This window comes from Osmerus eperlanus, chromosome 2 (genome assembly GCF_963692335.1).
Source record: "Osmerus eperlanus chromosome 2, fOsmEpe2.1, whole genome shotgun sequence".
Classification (NCBI taxonomy): domain Eukaryota; kingdom Metazoa; phylum Chordata; class Actinopteri; order Osmeriformes; family Osmeridae; genus Osmerus; species Osmerus eperlanus.
In genome coordinates this window covers 21,390,555-21,408,725 of record NC_085019.1, presented here as the reverse complement: position 1 = coordinate 21,408,725, position 18,171 = coordinate 21,390,555, and the positions used below count along the sequence as shown (strand labels likewise).

The following is an 18,171-nucleotide window of genomic DNA, read 5'->3' as shown; positions in this document are numbered from 1 at the left end:
TTTTGTCCAGGATCTGATCCTTAAAGTCCCTACGGTGATTGTTTTTAAATTAAAAAAATACTTTGCTGTGACTCTTATTTTGTTTAACAGCAGACTTCCAAATTCAATATAGGATTGAAAAAATGTTGTACAGATGCCAGTTTAGTTATGTTTAGCCAAGGTCAAACATTTTATGGCACGTAAATGTAAAAAAAACTAAAGTTTTGCTTTGGGGCATCTTTAATATCATTGATACAGCTCTGCTTTACTCTTATGTTGAGATTGGCTTGCATTAAAAGCACAAATTGGTAAAAAAAAAAAAATCACCAGAATGCAGGAAATTAAGTATTTAACACTCAAAATCTCATGGGGGACGACCCCCAGACCCCCGCTTAATTATTTTCCGCCTACATGGGGGCCTGAATTTGGGGGGTTGAATTTAGCCATACATGGGTTCAGTTCCCTGTGATATATTGATGTTCTTTGGGTTTATTCATTAAAGGTTGGTCACACAGTTGTGACTGCACGCTTAGGCCTAGTATTTTATTTTTGTCTTTTAGCTAAAAGGTAGGCTACACATATTTTCAGCGACATTTTCGCATTGCCACGTATCCTCTAATGTTTTCAATTGTGTGAAATTGGACCTTGGCTTGCTACCTGTTCAACATGCAGTCTGGACCTCACAATCAGATTTCTCCTATAGCATGACTCCATTATCTTGAATGAATTACATCTCTTAGGTCTTGTAACTTATCTACAGAATGAAGCAGTGTTAAATGAAACACAGACAATTGAAGATAACTAATATGTATTTGATATCTTTATTTATTTGAATAGAAACAGAAAAGATGATCAAGGCTTAGTTGAACAACCTACTTTTCTATGTTTGCAGAAGCAGTAACTACCCATCTGATTATACCCCCCCTCCCATTCCTTAACCTTTTCTCTCTCTGCTTTCCTAACCTCAAATATGACTTTGTTCATGTTGATTTACTCAGGCTCTAAATCTCCCATAAATGGTAGTGGGAAAGCATTGGTAAATCGTACAACTAAAACATGATGGTGTGTGGTCTAGTAGGGGATTGGTCCATAGTAGGCAGTATAGGCAGCGATGATTCCATTGGTGTCCATCATGTCGTCACAGGCCTCGTTGAGCTCACACACCTCTCTCAGGCTGGGAGGCAGGTTAGAAGAGGAGAGGAGGTGACGAGAGGGGGAAAGGAAGAGGAGGCAGGGTAGAAGAGGAGAGGAGGTGACGAGAGGGGGAAAGGAAGAGGAGGCAGGGTAGAAGAGGAGAGGAGGTGACGAGAGGGGGAAAGGAAGAGGAGGCAGGGTAGAAGAGGAGAGGAGGTGACGAGAGGGGGAAAGGAAGAGGAGGCAGGGTAGAAGAGGAGAGGAGGTGACGAGAGGGGGAAAGGAAGAGGAGGCAGGGTAGAAGAGGAGAGGAGGTGACAAGAGGGGGAAAGGAAGAGGAGGCAGGGTAGAAGAGGAGAGGAGGTGACGAGAGGGGGAAAGGAAGAGGAGGCAGGGTAGAAGAGGAGAGGAGGTGACAAGAGGGGGAAAGGAAGAGGAGGCAGGGTAGAAGAGGAGAGGAGGTGACGAGAGGGGGAAAGGAAGAGGAGGCAGGGTAGAAGAGGAGAGGAGGTGATGAGAGGGGGAAAGGAAGAGGAGGCAGGGTAGAAGAGGAGAGGAGGTGACGAGAGGGGGAAAGGAAGAGGAGGCAGGGTAACACAGTGCAAGGAGCAAGAGAAAAAGAGGTGGAGGAGACCAGGGAGAAAAGTAGAAAAGGAAGGAGTAAATTAGGCGTAGAGAGGGAGGAGATGTGAGCATGGTGTAAAAGGAGAAGACAAGAGGAGGAGGAAGACCAGGTGTTAATCTTAGAGGCTATCTTAACAGGTACAGTCGCTCTGGATAACAGCGTCTGCTAAATGACTAAATGTAAATGTAATGTATCTGTAAAACTCCAGTTAGCATGCCGGAGTGCACCACAGCTACCTTTCCAGCTGAGTCAAAGTCAGGTCTCCGGGGGCAGTACCAGCTCTCTTCTGCCTCACCACAGTGGATGCCTGGTCCTTCTCGACAAACACACCTACACACACACACGCGCACACATACGAGTAACACCACCAACGCAACCATGTGATCCTAAAATGCGACAAGTCATGATTTGAACATGAACATATGCTAATCGCTCGTATGAAATCATTCGTATGAAATCCTTGCAGCATTTAAACACACGCATTAGGTATTATGACTACATGAAGCCTTGTCCTTATATTGACTCGCTGGTGTGACAGCTGTCTGGGAGGTAAACGCAGGTGACACGGCAACAATGTCTAAGAGTACGAGACACAGAGAGTCTGCACTTATCCTCACCTGCAGGAGAATCAGAATTTGAGGCAGCAGAGGTTGAAGCTTCTAAAGAGACAGGAAAACATACATTCACTGTGGTTAATTTCAGCTTCTAGCTACATTAAAATATATTTGGAATTCCAGTTCCGTTGGTGTTGGATATTTATTACCTATCTTGTATAATTGTATATTTAATGCCTATTTTTTAAACATTTAGTTCACAGTCAGCTTCCTACATTTCGTTTTACATTCTGGGTCCTCTTGATGGTACATTTTAGATGCAATATTTGCAATGTTTTTGTAAGAAACTTCTGAACACATTTTGTAAATTGTCTCTAGATGCATTCCAGCTGTAGAGAAAAACCTTCATGACCGTGCTCCTACCTGCGTACAGACACACAGAGGCCAAGGCACACAGGACGAGGATGGACAAAGTCTTCATCTTTCTCCCTGCTTCTGCTTCAAGACGTGGACGATGATCAAGTATGGCCTGAGACTTCTGATTCTCTCTCACACATCTACATAAACACTGGGTTTATATTGCAGTTCTGGCCCTCTTTTTGGTTTGAGTATTTGATTGGTCAGGGAATCAAATGTCATACACCCATCAGAGCAACAATAAATGTACACACATATAAACAGAACACACAAACATGCAGAATACACACACACACACACACACACATAAACTCACTCACACAGAATCATACAAAGTGGGAATGGATGGAGAGAGAATGAGACACACACGTGTGAATTCTCTCACATAACAAACAAGTGTTACACACAAGCTTTACTCTGCACATATGTTTGTCATTTCTGTACAGTGCATCTATCATTGAGGACATCCCCCCCCCAAAAAATGCTAAAATAACCTACCACCTCTTGCCAGTCAGCTTTTGGTGCACACCTCACATAGTGTTGAGCAAAACATCTGTTGATTATTTAGAAACCAAATCAGATTTCAAAAAAATATATATACATAAATGCGAGACTAAGAAAAAGTCTAGCATTTGTTAGAAATGAGATATAGAGGTTTTCTGTAAGTGCAGTACCGCCACACAACCTCTAGAGGTCAGACGTCCACAGAACTCCCACGCAACACCCCTGCTGAAGCCACAAATTACGAGTTGAGAGAGAACCAAAGCATACTAATTGACTTATAAGCCGCTGTGCCTCGCAGTGGGACACACTTTTAATCACAGGTTTATTCTCTTTTATGATAGACCGCATTGATTTCCTATAGGAGCAGAAACAGAAGACCAGCTAAACAAAGTCTTAAAGCCACTGTGGTTCGTATTTTTAGTTTAACATACATGTTTTGTCTGGTATACCCAGATGGTTCAGACCCGTCTTAACTACGGGATGAATTTAATAAGGGAATGTGTAGACCAATTGTCTCCACTAACCCATATCAACTAATGGAGTAATAATTCCCACTATATTGTTCGGTCATTAAGGAGTATGGCAATGTAAGAGTAAGAGTTCAACTAGTCTTGTCAAGGGGTCATCGATACTGTTAGTTAAGTTATTTCAAGAGGTCACCATTTTCTTTCTCTCTCTCTCTCTCTCTCTCTCTCTCTCTCTCTCTCTCTCTCTCTCTCTCTCTCTCTCTCTCTCTCTCTCTCTCTCTCTCTCTCTCTCTCTCACACACACACACACTCTCTCTCTCACACTCTCTCTACCACACGCTCTCTCTCTCTCCCTCTCTCTCTCTCTTTCTTTCTCTCTCTCCTCTCTCTCTCTCTCCTTTCTCTTTCTCCTCTCTCCTCTCTGTCTCTCCATCTTTCCCTCTATGAGTTTCCAAGACTGTACAGGGCTCGTCAGACACCACCGTGCCCTTGGCTCTCTGGGATGTAATTTCCCCGTCTGGGTCGGCCCCCGTGTCATGTCCTGTCCAGGCTCAAGCCTGAGCGTTACAGCCCAGTACAGACAGCCTTCATTACAGACATTCTTTGTCTTGTGGCAACATTTGAAAAACATCCATCCATACGATCTCTTGGATGGGTTGGTGCCATGTGTATACAAACCAGACTGTACTGCACTGTCCTCTCTGTCAGTCTGTCATTTTATGCATGGACCCACATAGACACATATTTAGATTGGGCAGATTCACTTTTTAAACACATTTGCCAAGCTCCTTGTCCTCAGAAAATCCTACCTCATGGATCTCTCCATTGCCAACATACTGTACTTTGGGTAATGGACTTCAATGGCTTGTGACGGCGATACGATGATGGGCAATTTCACGTAAGCCCCATATTTTCCTTGAGGGGACCACACTGGTTACCTGAGCAACCGAAGGAGCTGGACTCCTAGCACCTCAGACGCAATGTGTGGAACAGAGAGATCAAGCAAATAAACGGTTCCAAAAACAAACCAGTTTAATTCTTCGAAAAGAACATGTTGATTCTACCAAAGTTACATTTGAATTCTACCAAAAGTACATTTGAATTATTCAGACAAAAAGAAACATAAGACACAGACGGAGAAAGAGACTTGGATCGAGACATAAACCATGTGCAATTCTAGGGTTTCATTCATACGAATCCCTTACAGCTTCTTAATGGTGCAACGGTGTGATAATGACAGTGGAAAACGGCTGTAGCTTAACGTTGTAGAAAGAGCAGGTTCCCATGTGTGCATCATAATATCTACTAACCATCATAATATCCATCTTTATCTATCTACGGTATCTAGAAGTGGAATTGTGACATGAATTGTAACGCTACCATTTTAATGCAACAGATTTGAATGTACATGAATCCTTATATACAGTATACATGATGTGTGTGTTACATGATCTATGCTATCATGTATGATGTGCTGTGTTGTGTCATGCTTGTATATGAATATGAGAATAGCTAGTGCTATTCTCTTTCAGTGTGTGTTAAATGAGCCTCAAGTCAAAGCGGTTCTAACACAGACAGTAAAAAGACTCAGGGGCTTAGAACCGACGACTGACTGGGTCCCGGCCTCCAAAGTATCTCTGGTAGGCCAGCTGGTAACCATAGTTATGGGCGAAGAATCTGCAAGGTACGTAGTCCTCACAGATCTCAGAGCGCCTCTCTGCTGGGGACTTGACCGTCCTGGAGAGAGAGAAAGGAGAGAGAGAGAGAGAGACAGAGAGAGAGAGGGAGGGATAGAAAGAGAGAGGGAGAGAGAGACAGAGCGAAGAGAAAGGAGAGAGAGTGTCAAGTCTTTTTGCTGGGTTCTTGCTAAACCTTCATTGGTGGAGGTAGGTCAAAGTCAATTGTCGTGTGCTCAGTACAACACAAGGTCATTCTGGACAAAGACATTCTTATTTCATCAACCTGTAACATGGCAAGCAACAACTATGTTGGCTCAGAAGCCTGACGGTTTTGGAGGGAAAAAAATGTAAGCGAGTCTGCAGGTCCGTGACAGGATCCCTCGGTATTGTCGGCCAGACGGCAGTGGTGGACAGAAAGAGAAAGGCACATTGGGTTCTAAACTTGCATTTCATTACTATTTTCTTCCTCTGTGGTGTTTACCAGAAACAGGTGTGCATCTAGCTAGAGGCAGTCTTTTTATTGCCCTTAATGACAAAGGTGGTAGCTATATAATGGTCAAGCTGGTATGTTGCAATGTAGTGTGAGTGTTTGTGCCCATCCTTATACTTGTGTGTGTGTTTGCTCATGATCCTGTGTGCGTGCACTTATATTATATTATGTATATTATGTATGCACACACTTTGTATGTGTATGCACACACTTTGTATGTGTTTGGCATGCGTGTGTGTGTGGCACACTAGTGTGTGCGTGTGTGTGGCACACTAGTGTGTGTGTGTGGCACACTAGTGTGTGCGTGTGTGTGGCACACTAGTGTGTGTGTGTGGCACACTAGTTGGTGTGTGTGTGGCACACTCGTGTGTGTGTGGCATACTAGTGTGTGTGTGTGGCACACTAGTGTGTGCATGTGTGTGGCACACTAGTGTGTGTGTGTGTGGCACACTAGTTGGTGTGTGTGTGGCACACTAGTGTGTGTGTGTGTGTGGCACACTAGTTGGTGTGTGTGTGGCACACTAGTGTGTGTGTGTGTGGCACACTAGTTGGTGTGTGTGTGGCACACTAGTGTGTGTGTGTGTGTGGCACACTAGTGTGTGTGTGTGGCACACTAGTTGGTGTGTGTGTGGCACACTAGTGTGTGCGTGTGTGTGGCACACTAGTTGGTGTGTGTGTGGCACACTAGTGTGTGTGTGTGGCACACTAGTGTGTGTGTGGCACACTAGTTGGTGTGTGTGGCACACTAGTGTGTGCGTGTGTGTGGCACACTAGTTGGTGTGTGTGGCACACTAGTGTGTGTGTGTGTGTGTGGCACACTAGTGTGTGTGTGTGTGTGTGTGGCACACTAGTTGGTGTGTGTGGCACACTAGTGTGTGTGTGTGGCACACTAGTGTGTGCGTGTGTGTGGCACACTAGTTGGTGTGTGTGTGGCACACTAGTGTGTGCGTGTGTGTGGCACACTAGTTGGTGTGTGTGTGGCACACTAGTGTGTGCGTGTGTGTGGCACACTCGTGTGTGTGTGTGTGTGGCACACTAGTGTGTGTGTGTTACCTCATGTAGTTGTAGTTGTTGTAGGAGGTGCCTCGGGCAGGGCTGTTGTACGTGTTCACCCTCTGTGGTCTCTGTTGATTGATGAAGGTATTGGCCCGCGATGGACTCACAAACACATCTGGAACCGGCGTGCAAGATAGAAGCAGCCATTATTAGACCACTGTCCACTACATGAACATACTCCAGCACAACTGGTTCAAAACCTTCTCATGACAGCATATTGATTATGTATTATTATGTGAGAGTATTTCATTGCTATAGTAAAGTAAGGCTAAAGTGGGGTTAGATTAGCTATAGGGAGTCATGCATGTTTTTCCGATTAAAATAAAAAAGTGGGTTTGAATCACCTTCAAAGGATTCTGTGCTTTCCTGTGAATCTATTGGAAAAACATGAGGGGAAAGTTAATCAGAATGCCTGCCACTGTCACTTTAAGGTACAGAAGTGGAAGAAAAATCCCATCCAACATGTTAAAATGAATGAATGAATTAAACAGATTAGAGAGAGAGAGAGAGACAGAACAGAGTGAGTAAGACACAGAGCGAGAGTGAGACAGTGTGTGTGAGAGAGAGAGAGAGAGAGAGAGAGAGAGAGAGAGAGAGAGAGAGAGAGAGAGAGAGAGAGAGAGAGAGAGAGAGAGAGAGAGAGAGAGAGAGAGAGGGAAGTGTAGAGACTAACCATGGCAGACACAGAGGGATACTAGGGCGCAGAGAGCCACACACTCCAGAAGGGTCCTCATCCCGTCTGTCTGTCTGTCTGTCTGTCAGGATACAAAACAACAACAAGACAGGTCTCATAATGTGCCCTCTCCACACCTTCACGAAACAGAAAGAGCACGACAGATAACACAGAAAATAGAAAAGTGCAGAGAGGTAAAAATACAGCGAGACAGGAAGAGAGGGGAGAGAGATAGAGAGGGGAGAGAGATAGAGAGGAAATCAGGAAAGAAGGAAGGTGAAATGGTTTGTGATTTCAGTTAGAATGAGGGAACTGTTAGCCTGGTTTCTAAATGAGTCTGTGGGCCGGCGTAACCCAAACATGTGAACCCAGACACATACAGTATCTACTGTCCACACACGACTTCGCTGTGTCAACACCCAGATAAGTATCTACACCGGCAGCGCTGTGGCTGTGGAGGCGAGGGCAAACAAACCAAATGACAAAGCCAGACGTATTTTGGAAGAACTGGGCTGAAGGGGTCGGTTTGATGTGATAAACATATCCTCAGACTGACATATCTGGACAGTGTGGAATGGGCCGTGTGTGTGAGGTTCCTGGGCAGAGGTGAGAGGGAGGAGAGATGCAAAAAGAGAGGGAGGGAGAGAGATGCATGCACAGATTCGCAGACTGGCACATGGACGCATGCAAAGAAACGCACACACACACACACACACACACACATCGTTGAGTCCTCTCAACAGGTGTTTCACACCTAGACAAACAGCCAGCCACCCAGATGTACTCAAGACCCCAAACATTTGCGAACATACGTCATCCAAAGCACACACACACACGATCCGTCATGGCAAAAGACTTCGCCCTCATCTGGTGTTTGTAGGATTTGGAAGGTTCTGGTATCGTGCTAGGACTCGCACAACAGTCAACAACACATGTCAGCCCCTAGCTATGGTTGGCTCTAGCTAGCACACACAGTATGGAGAGGGGACAGCACCACTCTTAAGACCAGACAGCTAGGAGCCTGTGTATGTTTGTATGTACATGGATTGGGGGATGTGTATGTTTGTCTGTCTGTGTGTATGCATCTGTCTGTCTCTGCATGTGTGTGTGTCTTTTTGTGTGTGTGTTGCAGAGGTGCTGTCTGCTGCAGATTTTCCCACCCCCCCCTGTCAGAATATACCCACCTCATTGGAAAAAAAAAAAACCTTAGTTAATATGTCTGCAACACACACACAACCGATGCACACACACACACACACTAACACCCAGCCCCAACGCATACAAATAACTCCTAATAATCACACTGAATGTGAAGTAGGAAACTTGCAGAGTCGATTTCGCCCATTGCTCATGCATTTTTACCACCAACTTGTGCTATCTACTGTCGATTATGTGTTGGTTATAGATTGTTTTATAAACGGAATATTCTGTCCTTCAAGTAGATGTTATTACAATGTATACAGTATTAGTCTAGTGTGGGTATTGTTTTAAACACAGTCAACAGTATCACATACATTATTATTATCCATAATCCACACATATGCATCAGTCACACAGACAGGTAGTACTTACCTGAGGAGAATAGGTGATATGTGTCCTGGTAAATATCTCAGTCTCTCTGACACTCTTTTACTCTCAGTGTCTGATGTCTTAATTCTGTTTAGGCTTTTATACCTACGTCCCCCACCCACCCACCCACTCATCCGTTCCCCCCCACTCTCTCTCTCTCTTTCTCTCTCTCTCCTCCCTTCCTCTATCAGCCCTTTCCACCCTTCCAATCAGACCAAACTATTAGCTCACTCTCTACCTCTCTCTTCTATAAACACACTCACTGAGAAACAGATGAAGGCGATGTGTGGAGGAATGCAGAAAAACAGACTTAGTAAACAGAGAAGAAGGAGAGTGAGAGAGAAAGAGAGAGGGATGAGGTGGATGGAAGGATGGAGGTGTAGAGGGAGAGACAGTAGGTCTACCTAATGGATGACAGGTAGATGAAAATATTCACTGCTTTTTGCCAACATGGCAGCCTGTTATGGAGGGAGAGAGAGTAACATATAAACTCCACATGACCAGCTGACTCCACAGGTGGTGCACGCAGAAACCTTCTGCTGGGATCCTGTACCTGTAGACTGCTAGCCTTGCATTTTGAAGACAACTGAAGCGCAGACTACGAGTTACGCATTAGCTACATTAGGCTACGTTGTCCCGAAAATGATAGTAATTTGTTTCTAGTTATTTGTTTCAACAAATAAAATATAGCTAGTAGCCTACATATCCAGCACTCTTACTAGTGTAAGTCTTAGGGGACTGGAGGGCCATTCGGCGCAATCAACTGTTATGAAGGCCTTTTTTCAACAGTAGTCTACATTTGGTCAGACCAATTACGAACAATAACCTGTTTGATTAGACCTAGTCTACCTGCTCTAATTTATCGTTATGTTACGAGGTTCGTTTTAGGAACGTTCGCTGCCTCAGACCTCGTTCAAATTGTATTTTGTCGTGGAATAGGCTTAACTGTGTGAAACCAGAGCTGGCCAAAGGTAAACAGACCGGGAATAAGTCAAGCGCCGCAAAGCGCCAGACAGATAAACACCTTGAAGGGTCGGTACGTAGATAGCCCCTTGCTCGACTAAGCAACTCGTCTGAAAAGAAAAAGGGGTTCATTGACGGAGAGAAGGAATATGTCTTTAAAAGAGAAAAGAGCGAAGTGGGAAAAGAAATGGCGCACATGTTGTCAAACTGTCTCCACTCTGGCGGTTGGCACGGGGAGGCTGGATTAGTGATGTGGTCAGTTAGTGTTCCAGCGCCCCCGCTCACGCGCTCAGTCTGTCCAAACGAGGTGGGGTCTATAAAGTAGATATTAACTATTCTGTTTTCTAGACTAAACATCAACAGGAAGAAGTGGTTGAAAGAAAGACAGGGGAAATTATAATGCAACAACGGAGATGTTAACATATGCCTGCCTGTATTTAAGTAGTTTATGGTGACTAAATGGAGTCTTGTTTAATTAAGGATTTCCCCGTTCGCAAAACTGGGACATACAGAGATAGAGAAGCAGAGAGGAGAAGGGAGACACCAGGCTACTAAACATGGAGAAAGTGAGAGCATGGAAATGTTGACCAAAGTGTCCATCTTTTCAGCCTCTCTCTCTCTCCCTCTCTCTTTATTGTGTATTTTTTCTCTCTCCTCGATGTTCCGTTCATCTTTCAGGTCATGTACAACTCCTTCTTGCACTCACCCCCCCCCCCTCTCTCTCGCTCTTTCTCTTTCTCGTGAAAGTTGTTTGTTCCATTCTCATCCATTTGTACCCATTATAAATATTTTCATGAGAGAAATGTTCTGATTATAGCTTGGGGTTTTGGTTTGTATTTTTGAGATACAAATGTTCAATGAAAAATGAAAACATAATTTCAAAACAGGAAGAGAGGAAAGAAGCCATGAAAGAATGGGTTGTGACTAATACACTTAACCTGCATGTCTAGACAGTAGGAGGGAGAGTAAATGTGGGATGCTGAAGAGAGGAGAGAGACATAGAGACATAGAGAGAGATACATAGAGAGAGACATAGAGAGAGACATAGAGAGAGAGAGAGAGAGAGTGATGAATGCAGAGGAGAATTTAGGGGTAGAATGGTAAAACTGACTAATGAAGTGCAATAAAGGAGCACGATATAAAAAGTGGATTCATGTTGGAGTAAGAGAGACAGAGAGAAAGCTAGAGAGAGAAGCAGTCGGTGGAGAAATGGATTGTAAAAATCGCCATCCAACTTTTACAGCTGACCACGCATTTGTCGCTGGTGCAAATAACGCTCACAACAACATCCGAATGGTTGGGCCCTCCCTCAGATCCAGTTTATAAAGGTATCAGGTTGACTTCAGGGCACACTGTGGGCCTCCTAGGGGGTTGAGGAGAGAAGCCACAGACATACCTTTGGTAACAGCAGCTTCAGGACAGCCAGAAGCAGTGCTTGGTCCCATGTTGGCCAGGACTGGTGTTTTTCCCAGCTATTTTTACGGAATATTTTCATAATAGTAGTTGCCATGATTCACTTATGTTGAGGCTATTAGGACAGTGGTCACATTTAGCCGTTGACTTTATTTTGAGGTGAAACTAAAGTGATGGGTATGATGTAATTCTGTCACTCCCATCAATATGTTTGCCACCGGGTGACCTAACGAGGCTGACGAGACTGTATGGCAACAGACATTACTCAATACCTGGTTCGTCACTATATTACTCTGTTTCCCTGTCTGTCCCTGTCTCTGTCTGTTTCTGTCCCTGTCCCTGACTCTGACTCTGACCCTGTCCTTGTCTCTGACTCTGTCCCTGCCTCTGCTTCTTGTGAAGCTCCTCTTCCTGAGGGAACCGTTGGAACAGCACCAAAACACACCAGTTGTCCAATTATGACCATGGCTGACCAAAACCCCAACACGACAATATGTTGACTCGTCCTCTTCCGTTCTTGGGTTCCAAAACCCCAACTCAACCGCATTCAATCCTACTAAAGGGCTGCATGCTCTGGGCCTTAACTCCTCGACTCTCTAGTTCAAAATTACCATGGAGCATGAGAGATCAGGCCCTTCCTCAAGTCTCAGTCATTTAAAGCTTTAAAATCAACAGCATGTAGAGCACCAGTGAAAACGTCAAAAAGAGAGAGGAGATATTTGCATCCCAGGCATTGTGACATTGACTATTTTGTGGAATGTTCTTTAATACTTCAAACACAATACAATACAGCTGTACATATCTAACGATAGCATACACGTGGATACAGCAGCATGAATACAATCTAATATTTTCTCTTCTATTCATATGTACTTGTGCTAAACCACATTGTAGTGTTTCTCACCAAATTCACATTCTTTCACAGTATTAGCCCTCTTCACCTCACCTCTGGCTCTGACAGAACAGTGTGTCTGTTCTCACACCACAACTTAGCAACAACACCTCACCCACAACTGTCAACGAGAGGGGAGATCGCGAAAGACAAACATCTACAAATACAAACATCTCTCTCCTCTGTTCCTTGCTCTCACTCTCTCTCTCTCTCTTTTTCCCTCTCTTCCTCTCTTTCTTTCTCTCTGTTTCTCTCTTTCTCTCTCTGTCTCTCTCCCTCTCTCTTTCTCACTCTGTCTCTCTCCCTCTCTCTTTCTATCTCCCTCTCCCTCTCTCTTTCTCTCTCTGTCTCTCTCCCTCTCTCTCCCATTCCCTCTATGTTTTTCCTACTCCCTGCTTGTCTTTTCTTTGAAGTTCACCCAAGTCCTCTCTCAAAGTCCAATTATCAGACCTTTGCTGAATCATGTCGGATTTGGAAACAGATCTTGAGTTAGCTATTCTCTCTGAGATGCATCACACACTGATTTGAACCGTATGCATTTTGCATATAATATTCCCCATGTACTTCTGGGTTTGGTTTCCACTGTAGTCTGGTAGTCTGTTACTTTCTGGTTCTGCAAAGCCTAAAAACCTAATCTACGTGAATAAAAATGTAAATCAACTGATCATTTCTTTTTCCAGGAAATCATTAAGATGTGAATCAATTCTTTATTTAACATGGTCATTACACAGTAATTTGGTTCTGACTACCAAATTTCCTCCAGAAAAATAGGGTTTTAAATCTGTGAAAGCTTGGTTGATTGCCGGCCTTCGTGTACATTTGTGTGTCAATGTTTATGTCTCATCTGGAATTTGGCTTTCCTGGCCAAACATCTGGTCTTTGATGAGATTGCCAGAGTGTGTATACTTCGTGTTTGTGTCCATTCTAGGCATTTATAAGCCATTAGCAGAAGGGTTCATTCAAGGTTGGAGTTAATTGAACAGTCTATTGCATTACAGTGTGGTCAATCAATCTGTGTGAGTGTTTGTGTGTGTGTTTGTGTGTGTGTGTGTGTCTTGGTCCGTTCTACGTTCCTACTTCAGACTCCGTCTGCGTTTCTCCGTCTCTCCCGTCTCCAACGTTTTTTCCCTTCAGTCGTCTTGGCTCCTCATGCCACTGTGCCCCCCTGCCCCTCCCTGGTGCCAAGGACAACACAGTCTACTCCACACTGCCAACACTCACTGCAGTCCACCTTGTCAGCAGACTGAGAAATACACACACACACACGCACACACACACACAGCACAAAGAGTCCCACTTATCAAAAACACATGGCTTCAAAGCCAGGTCTATGTGCTCCCTGCTTCACAGACAGACACACACACACACACACACACACACACACACGGGAGAGGGCAAACACCTGAAATAAAGTATGGTCTTAATGTACACAAACGCACAAACACACGTACACTGCTTTCATAATTTTTGAAATTGAGTGTGGTCTTCATGTACACAGACATGTACAAACACACACTCACACATACACACACACACACACCCACCCAGATACAGACTAACACGTTTCTTTCATGAAAGGGGCACTGAGTGCATTGATATAAGCAGAGCAATGTAGGGAATTGTGTACCCTACCTCGTCTGTTGTGGAGGCATTTATCCAAACCCAAATCCCCACACGGATTGTTGTGGCCACTAACACACACACACACACACACACACACACACACACACACACACACACACACACACACACACACACACACACACACATAAACACACACTAACTGCAGCAGTCTACTCATCTAAAAATAATGCCCTCTCAATCTTTCTCTCTCTCTCTCCCTTCCTTCCGTGTCACGCCCCAGTAAGACATTTCTGTTCTCTTCGCTTTTGGCCTCTCGTTCTCACTCATTATCCCCAGTTCCTTCTTTTTTAGGATTCTAAACATGAAATTTACAGCTGAATTCCTCTCTATATAGGACAGAGGGAGTTATAATAATAATATGGTCTGGTAACACTTACAATTAAAGATGAAAATCCTTTATTAGCCATTTATGAACTAATTAAAAATGGTTAGGGAACTGTTATAAAAGGGTCAGTAAATCATTAGTATATATTATAGGGCACAATTCTACAAAATATTTCAAACCAACAAATATCTTTCCATCATATGCATTGTGCATTGATGGAAATTGTTTTGCCATTTTTCTTTTTTAGTGAAATGGCCCTTTAAGTTTGACCAGTTATCTGGGTTCACCTTTCCATGCAGCTGCTTATACATGCACGTCTATATTTCGTTTCTTCCTTCATGTGCTGTCTTTTTGACCCTGTCATTGCTCTCTTTCCCTCTCTCTTTCTTCCTCTCTGTCAGCAACCACCCTCTTTCTCTCTCTTTCCTTCTCTTTCTCTGGATGGTCGTCCATCGTGGTCTATGTAATCACATATCAACGGCTGCTAAGACAACACACAAACACAGCCGGCAACCAATAATTGACAGTAAGTCAGCTGGACAGTCAGTCAAACAGTTGGTCAGTGCCACAGACGGAATTAGAAACATAAGCACATTAAGGTCAGCCAGAATACCAACCACAAACATGAAAAAAACAAAAAAGATCAGTAACAGATAAGTTTAAACGTGCATTTGAAGCATGATAGAAAAATAATAAAACCAGAATCAGAATTCGGTTTATTCGCCATGTAGGTTTACACAAACACGGAATTTACTGTGGCAGGAAGATGCAAACAATAAACATATACGGATCTTAAATTAAGTAAAAAAGTACAATAGTCTAACTAAATCAAAGAACTAAACAATGTAAAAAATAAAATAATTGAGAATATAAAATGTATATAAAAACAAAAATAAGAATATAAGAATATGAGTATGAATAAGAATATGAATGAGCAGCATGAATGGGTAAAAAGAATTTGGGTAACAAAACTACTGACATCTTCCAAATCCTTGATCCAAGATGTATGTGTGATCCATGTGTGTGTATGTACTGAATGTGTGTGAGTGTATGTATGTATGCATGCACTACAAGCAGTATTCTCCAGTATCTCTTCAGTAAATGTACAGTAGATGAGTAATGTTGTGGATCTACACTTTCCCAACCAGGTGGTGTGTGTGCTGCGCCCCCTGCAGGAATTCAGCAGGTACTGCTTCTGAGTTAAGCCCAAGTTTCACCCTGGTTTCCAGATTGGGTCTTATGTAACGATCGATGTAACACTTCAGTGACACTTCATGTGTGCATGTTCACGTGCATAACCTCCTCCTATCCGTGGTCCCTTCTCTCTGTCTCTCTCTTTCTCTCTGTCTCTCTGTCTCTCTCTCTGTCTCTCTGTGTCTCTCTCTGTCTCTCTCTACTCTTTAGGTAACCATGTTTTTTTATGTCTTCCTTTTTCGATTGCAAGGGTGTGGTCACTCATTCTGTATTTTGTGAGAAGCTGTCTTTGCTTTATGCCCTTGACAATATATAGGTATTCAACCATTTCATATTTTCTATTTAGGCCCCGATAGCAGTCTAATTTGTTTTGTGTCTTGGTTTCTTTTTCCCAGTGTTCTAGGTAGGAGTAATGTCTCTCTCTGTCTCTCTCTCTTTCTCTCTTTCGCTCTGTCTCTCTCTCTGTCTCTCTCTCTGTCGCTCCCTGTATCTGTCTCTCTCTCTGTCTCTCTCTCTCTCTGTCTGTCTGTCTGTCTGTCTGTCTCTCTCTCTCTCTCTCTCTCTCTCTCTCTCTCTCTCTCTCTCTCTCTCTCTCTCTCTCTCTCTCTCTCTCTCAACGATGACATTGAAGACTTTGTAACTTTGCCATTCTTCATTCACTTACTTCCTGCTCACTTTACAGGAGTGCAACTTTATGGTCTCCATGTCTCGATCTGTCCCCCCTCTCTCCCATGTCCTGGAGCTGTGACAGCAAACACAATCCCCCCATTGAATTTAGGATGTGTATACTGCAGTATGTGTTCAGTTAAGGGAGTTTGTTTAATGTTACTGTAATAAGCAACACATGACAGTTAAATATAGAGGCATGCGGTTGGCAGTTCGAATCAAATATTCAATAAACAGAATCATTCCCTTTATTGGTTTCTGGGTTTCTCTTTTTTTATTAGTGAGCTGGTTATAAAACACAATCTGGCTCTGCAATAAAGATTCTCTGTCAAAAAGAAATCCCTTTCTTCTCGTTTTGTTTCATTCCAGTCCAGAAATGAATGACTTTTCATCCGGTTAAGAATAAACTAAAACCAACAGTGTTTACAGTAAGTGTCCATCTTTTTTTCCTCTCTCTCTCTCTCTCTCTCTCTCTCTCTCTCTCTCTCTCTCTCTCTCTCTCTCTCTCCTCTCTCTCTCTCTCTCTCTCTCTCTCTCTCTCTCTCTCTCTCTCTCTCTCTCTCTCTCTCTCTCCTCTCTCTCTCTCTCTCTCTCTCTCTCTCTCTCTCTCTCTCTCTCTCTCTCTCTCTCTCTCTCTCTCTCTCTCTCTCTGTCCTTATATAGCTTTTAACAATTGATATTTAATGTATTCAAAATGCTGGGCGACCTGGAGTTTGCTGGTTGAATACAAATGTGTTCTTGCTCTCATCACCGAGTACCAGAGACGTGGACGCGTGCAGTTCTGTCAGAGAGAAACTGCAGGGGAGCGCCGCCGGGCCACCGGTAGGTAATGGCTGGAGACCATGTGTGACGCAGAAAAATGGTGAATCAAATCAAATCAAAGGCTTTGGGCAGCACACTCGTGTTACTCTTTCTTTCATTCTCGTTGCTTTTTTTCTCTCTCTCTCCCTTCTCTTTCTCGTTCTGTCTTCCTGTGGGTTTCTCCGTGCCTCTTCATCCTCTTTGCTCTCTTTTCTTTCTGTCACCTTTCCTTTGTTCTATTGGCCGGTATCATTAGGTACAGCCAATAAACGACATACCGGTTACTACCACCTTATATAGTTGGTGCCATTTTCGAAGGAGGAAATTCACTTAAGGACCAACTACTCCATCCACCCACCCACCTATCCACACACACACCTGTCCACACACACCTTCATACACACACCTTCACACAAGAGGCCTCTTGTGGACCAAGTCTCTTTGGTGTCAGTCTAAAGTGTGTGTGTGTGTGATATTTTGGGTGTGTTGTCGTCATCAGCCTGTTGTGAGCGTCATCCCTACGACCTGAGTTCCAGTCTGGAGTGTCGTCAGGCCCTGGTTTGGTCACATCCAATTAGCTTCCTGGCTAAAAGAGAAACAACGGCTCCAATCTAATAAGGGTCTTTCTTTAATACCCTGGCAGGCAAAGCCTTAAATCCACCATTACAATTCCTACTTGCTCTTATCCCCACTTCTCCTACCCATCCATCTTTTTCCTCTTGTGTCTCTCTCTCTCTCTCTCTCTCTCTCTCTCTCTCTCTCTCTCTCTCTCTCTCTCTCTCTCTCTCTCTCTCTCTCTCTCTCTCTCTCTCTCACACACACACACACGTTTTCTCAGTTTTCTTCTCTCTCTACCTTTCCAGTCTTTTCTCCGTCCTTCGTCCACCTCAGCCAAACACTGTGTTTCTCCTTTTGATCTTCAGCTCATAGAACTCTCTGGATGACTGTCACCTGCATCAACATACCCTGATGTTTTACATGCTTTCAACCTCAGCAAACAAGGCTACTTGTCACACCCTGATCTGTTTCTCCTGTCTCGTGTTTGTGTCCACTGCATCCTAGAGAGATCTGCCTCCTTCTATCTGTTTTTCGGCGTTCCCTTTCAAGTCTTTTATTTGAACACCCC

The 18,171-nt window shown here is 43.8% G+C and overlaps 2 protein-coding genes across 4 annotated transcripts; both read right to left on the bottom strand.

Annotated features, from left to right (window-relative positions):
* Positions 1 to 786: 786 nt before the first annotated feature.
* Positions 787 to 2,829, bottom strand: bglap (bone gamma-carboxyglutamate (gla) protein). Of its 2 annotated transcripts, none has more exons than XM_062483677.1 (4): positions 2,716 to 2,829; positions 2,356 to 2,397; positions 1,975 to 2,068; positions 787 to 1,153 (listed from the first exon to the last, which is right to left on the bottom strand). In XM_062483677.1, the coding sequence occupies exons 1-4, from the start codon at positions 2,771 to 2,773 to the stop codon at positions 1,051 to 1,053; spliced, it is 297 nt and encodes a 98-aa protein (XP_062339661.1). In that variant the 5' UTR covers positions 2,774 to 2,829; the 3' UTR covers positions 787 to 1,050. The 2 variants fall into 2 exon arrangements, with proteins under 2 accessions (XP_062339661.1, XP_062339669.1); XM_062483685.1 differs by having other exon boundaries at positions 2,356 to 2,394; positions 2,716 to 2,788.
* Positions 2,830 to 4,694: 1,865 nt separating this feature from the next.
* Positions 4,695 to 10,241, bottom strand: mgp (matrix Gla protein). 2 transcript variants are annotated; one of them, XM_062483671.1, is made up of 5 exons: positions 10,172 to 10,241; positions 7,579 to 7,656; positions 7,250 to 7,279; positions 6,903 to 7,020; positions 4,695 to 5,417 (listed from the first exon to the last, which is right to left on the bottom strand). In XM_062483671.1, exons 2-5 carry the CDS (start codon positions 7,637 to 7,639, stop codon positions 5,276 to 5,278), a joined length of 351 nt encoding a protein of 116 aa, XP_062339655.1. In that variant the 5' UTR covers positions 7,640 to 7,656; positions 10,172 to 10,241; the 3' UTR covers positions 4,695 to 5,275. The 2 variants fall into 2 exon arrangements, with proteins under 2 accessions (XP_062339655.1, XP_062339649.1); XM_062483665.1 differs by lacking the exon at positions 10,172 to 10,241 and adding an exon at positions 9,151 to 9,256.
* Between the last annotated feature and the right edge of the window lie 7,930 nt (positions 10,242 to 18,171).

Excerpts from the sequence above, each read along its gene's own strand:
- mgp (XM_062483671.1), bottom strand. The coding sequence starts at position 7,639 with ATGAGGACCCTTCTGGAGTGTGTGGCTCTCTGCGCCCTAGTATCCCTC. Across the intron at positions 7,280-7,578 it reads ATCCCTCTGTGTCTGCCATG|ATTCACAGGAAAGCACAGAA; the intron begins GTTAGTCTCTAC and ends TTTTTCCAATAG. Across the intron at positions 5,418-6,902 it reads AACAACTACAACTACATGAG|GACGGTCAAGTCCCCAGCAG; the intron begins GTAACACACACA and ends CTCTCTCTCCAG.
- bglap (XM_062483677.1), bottom strand. The coding sequence starts at position 2,773 with ATGAAGACTTTGTCCATCCTCGTCCTGTGTGCCTTGGCCTCTGTGTGT. Across the intron at positions 2,069-2,355 it reads AAATTCTGATTCTCCTGCAG|GTGTGTTTGTCGAGAAGGAC; the intron begins GTGAGGATAAGT and ends GTGTGTGTGTAG. Across the intron at positions 1,154-1,974 it reads ACTTTGACTCAGCTGGAAAG|CCTGAGAGAGGTGTGTGAGC; the intron begins GTAGCTGTGGTG and ends CCTGCCTCCCAG.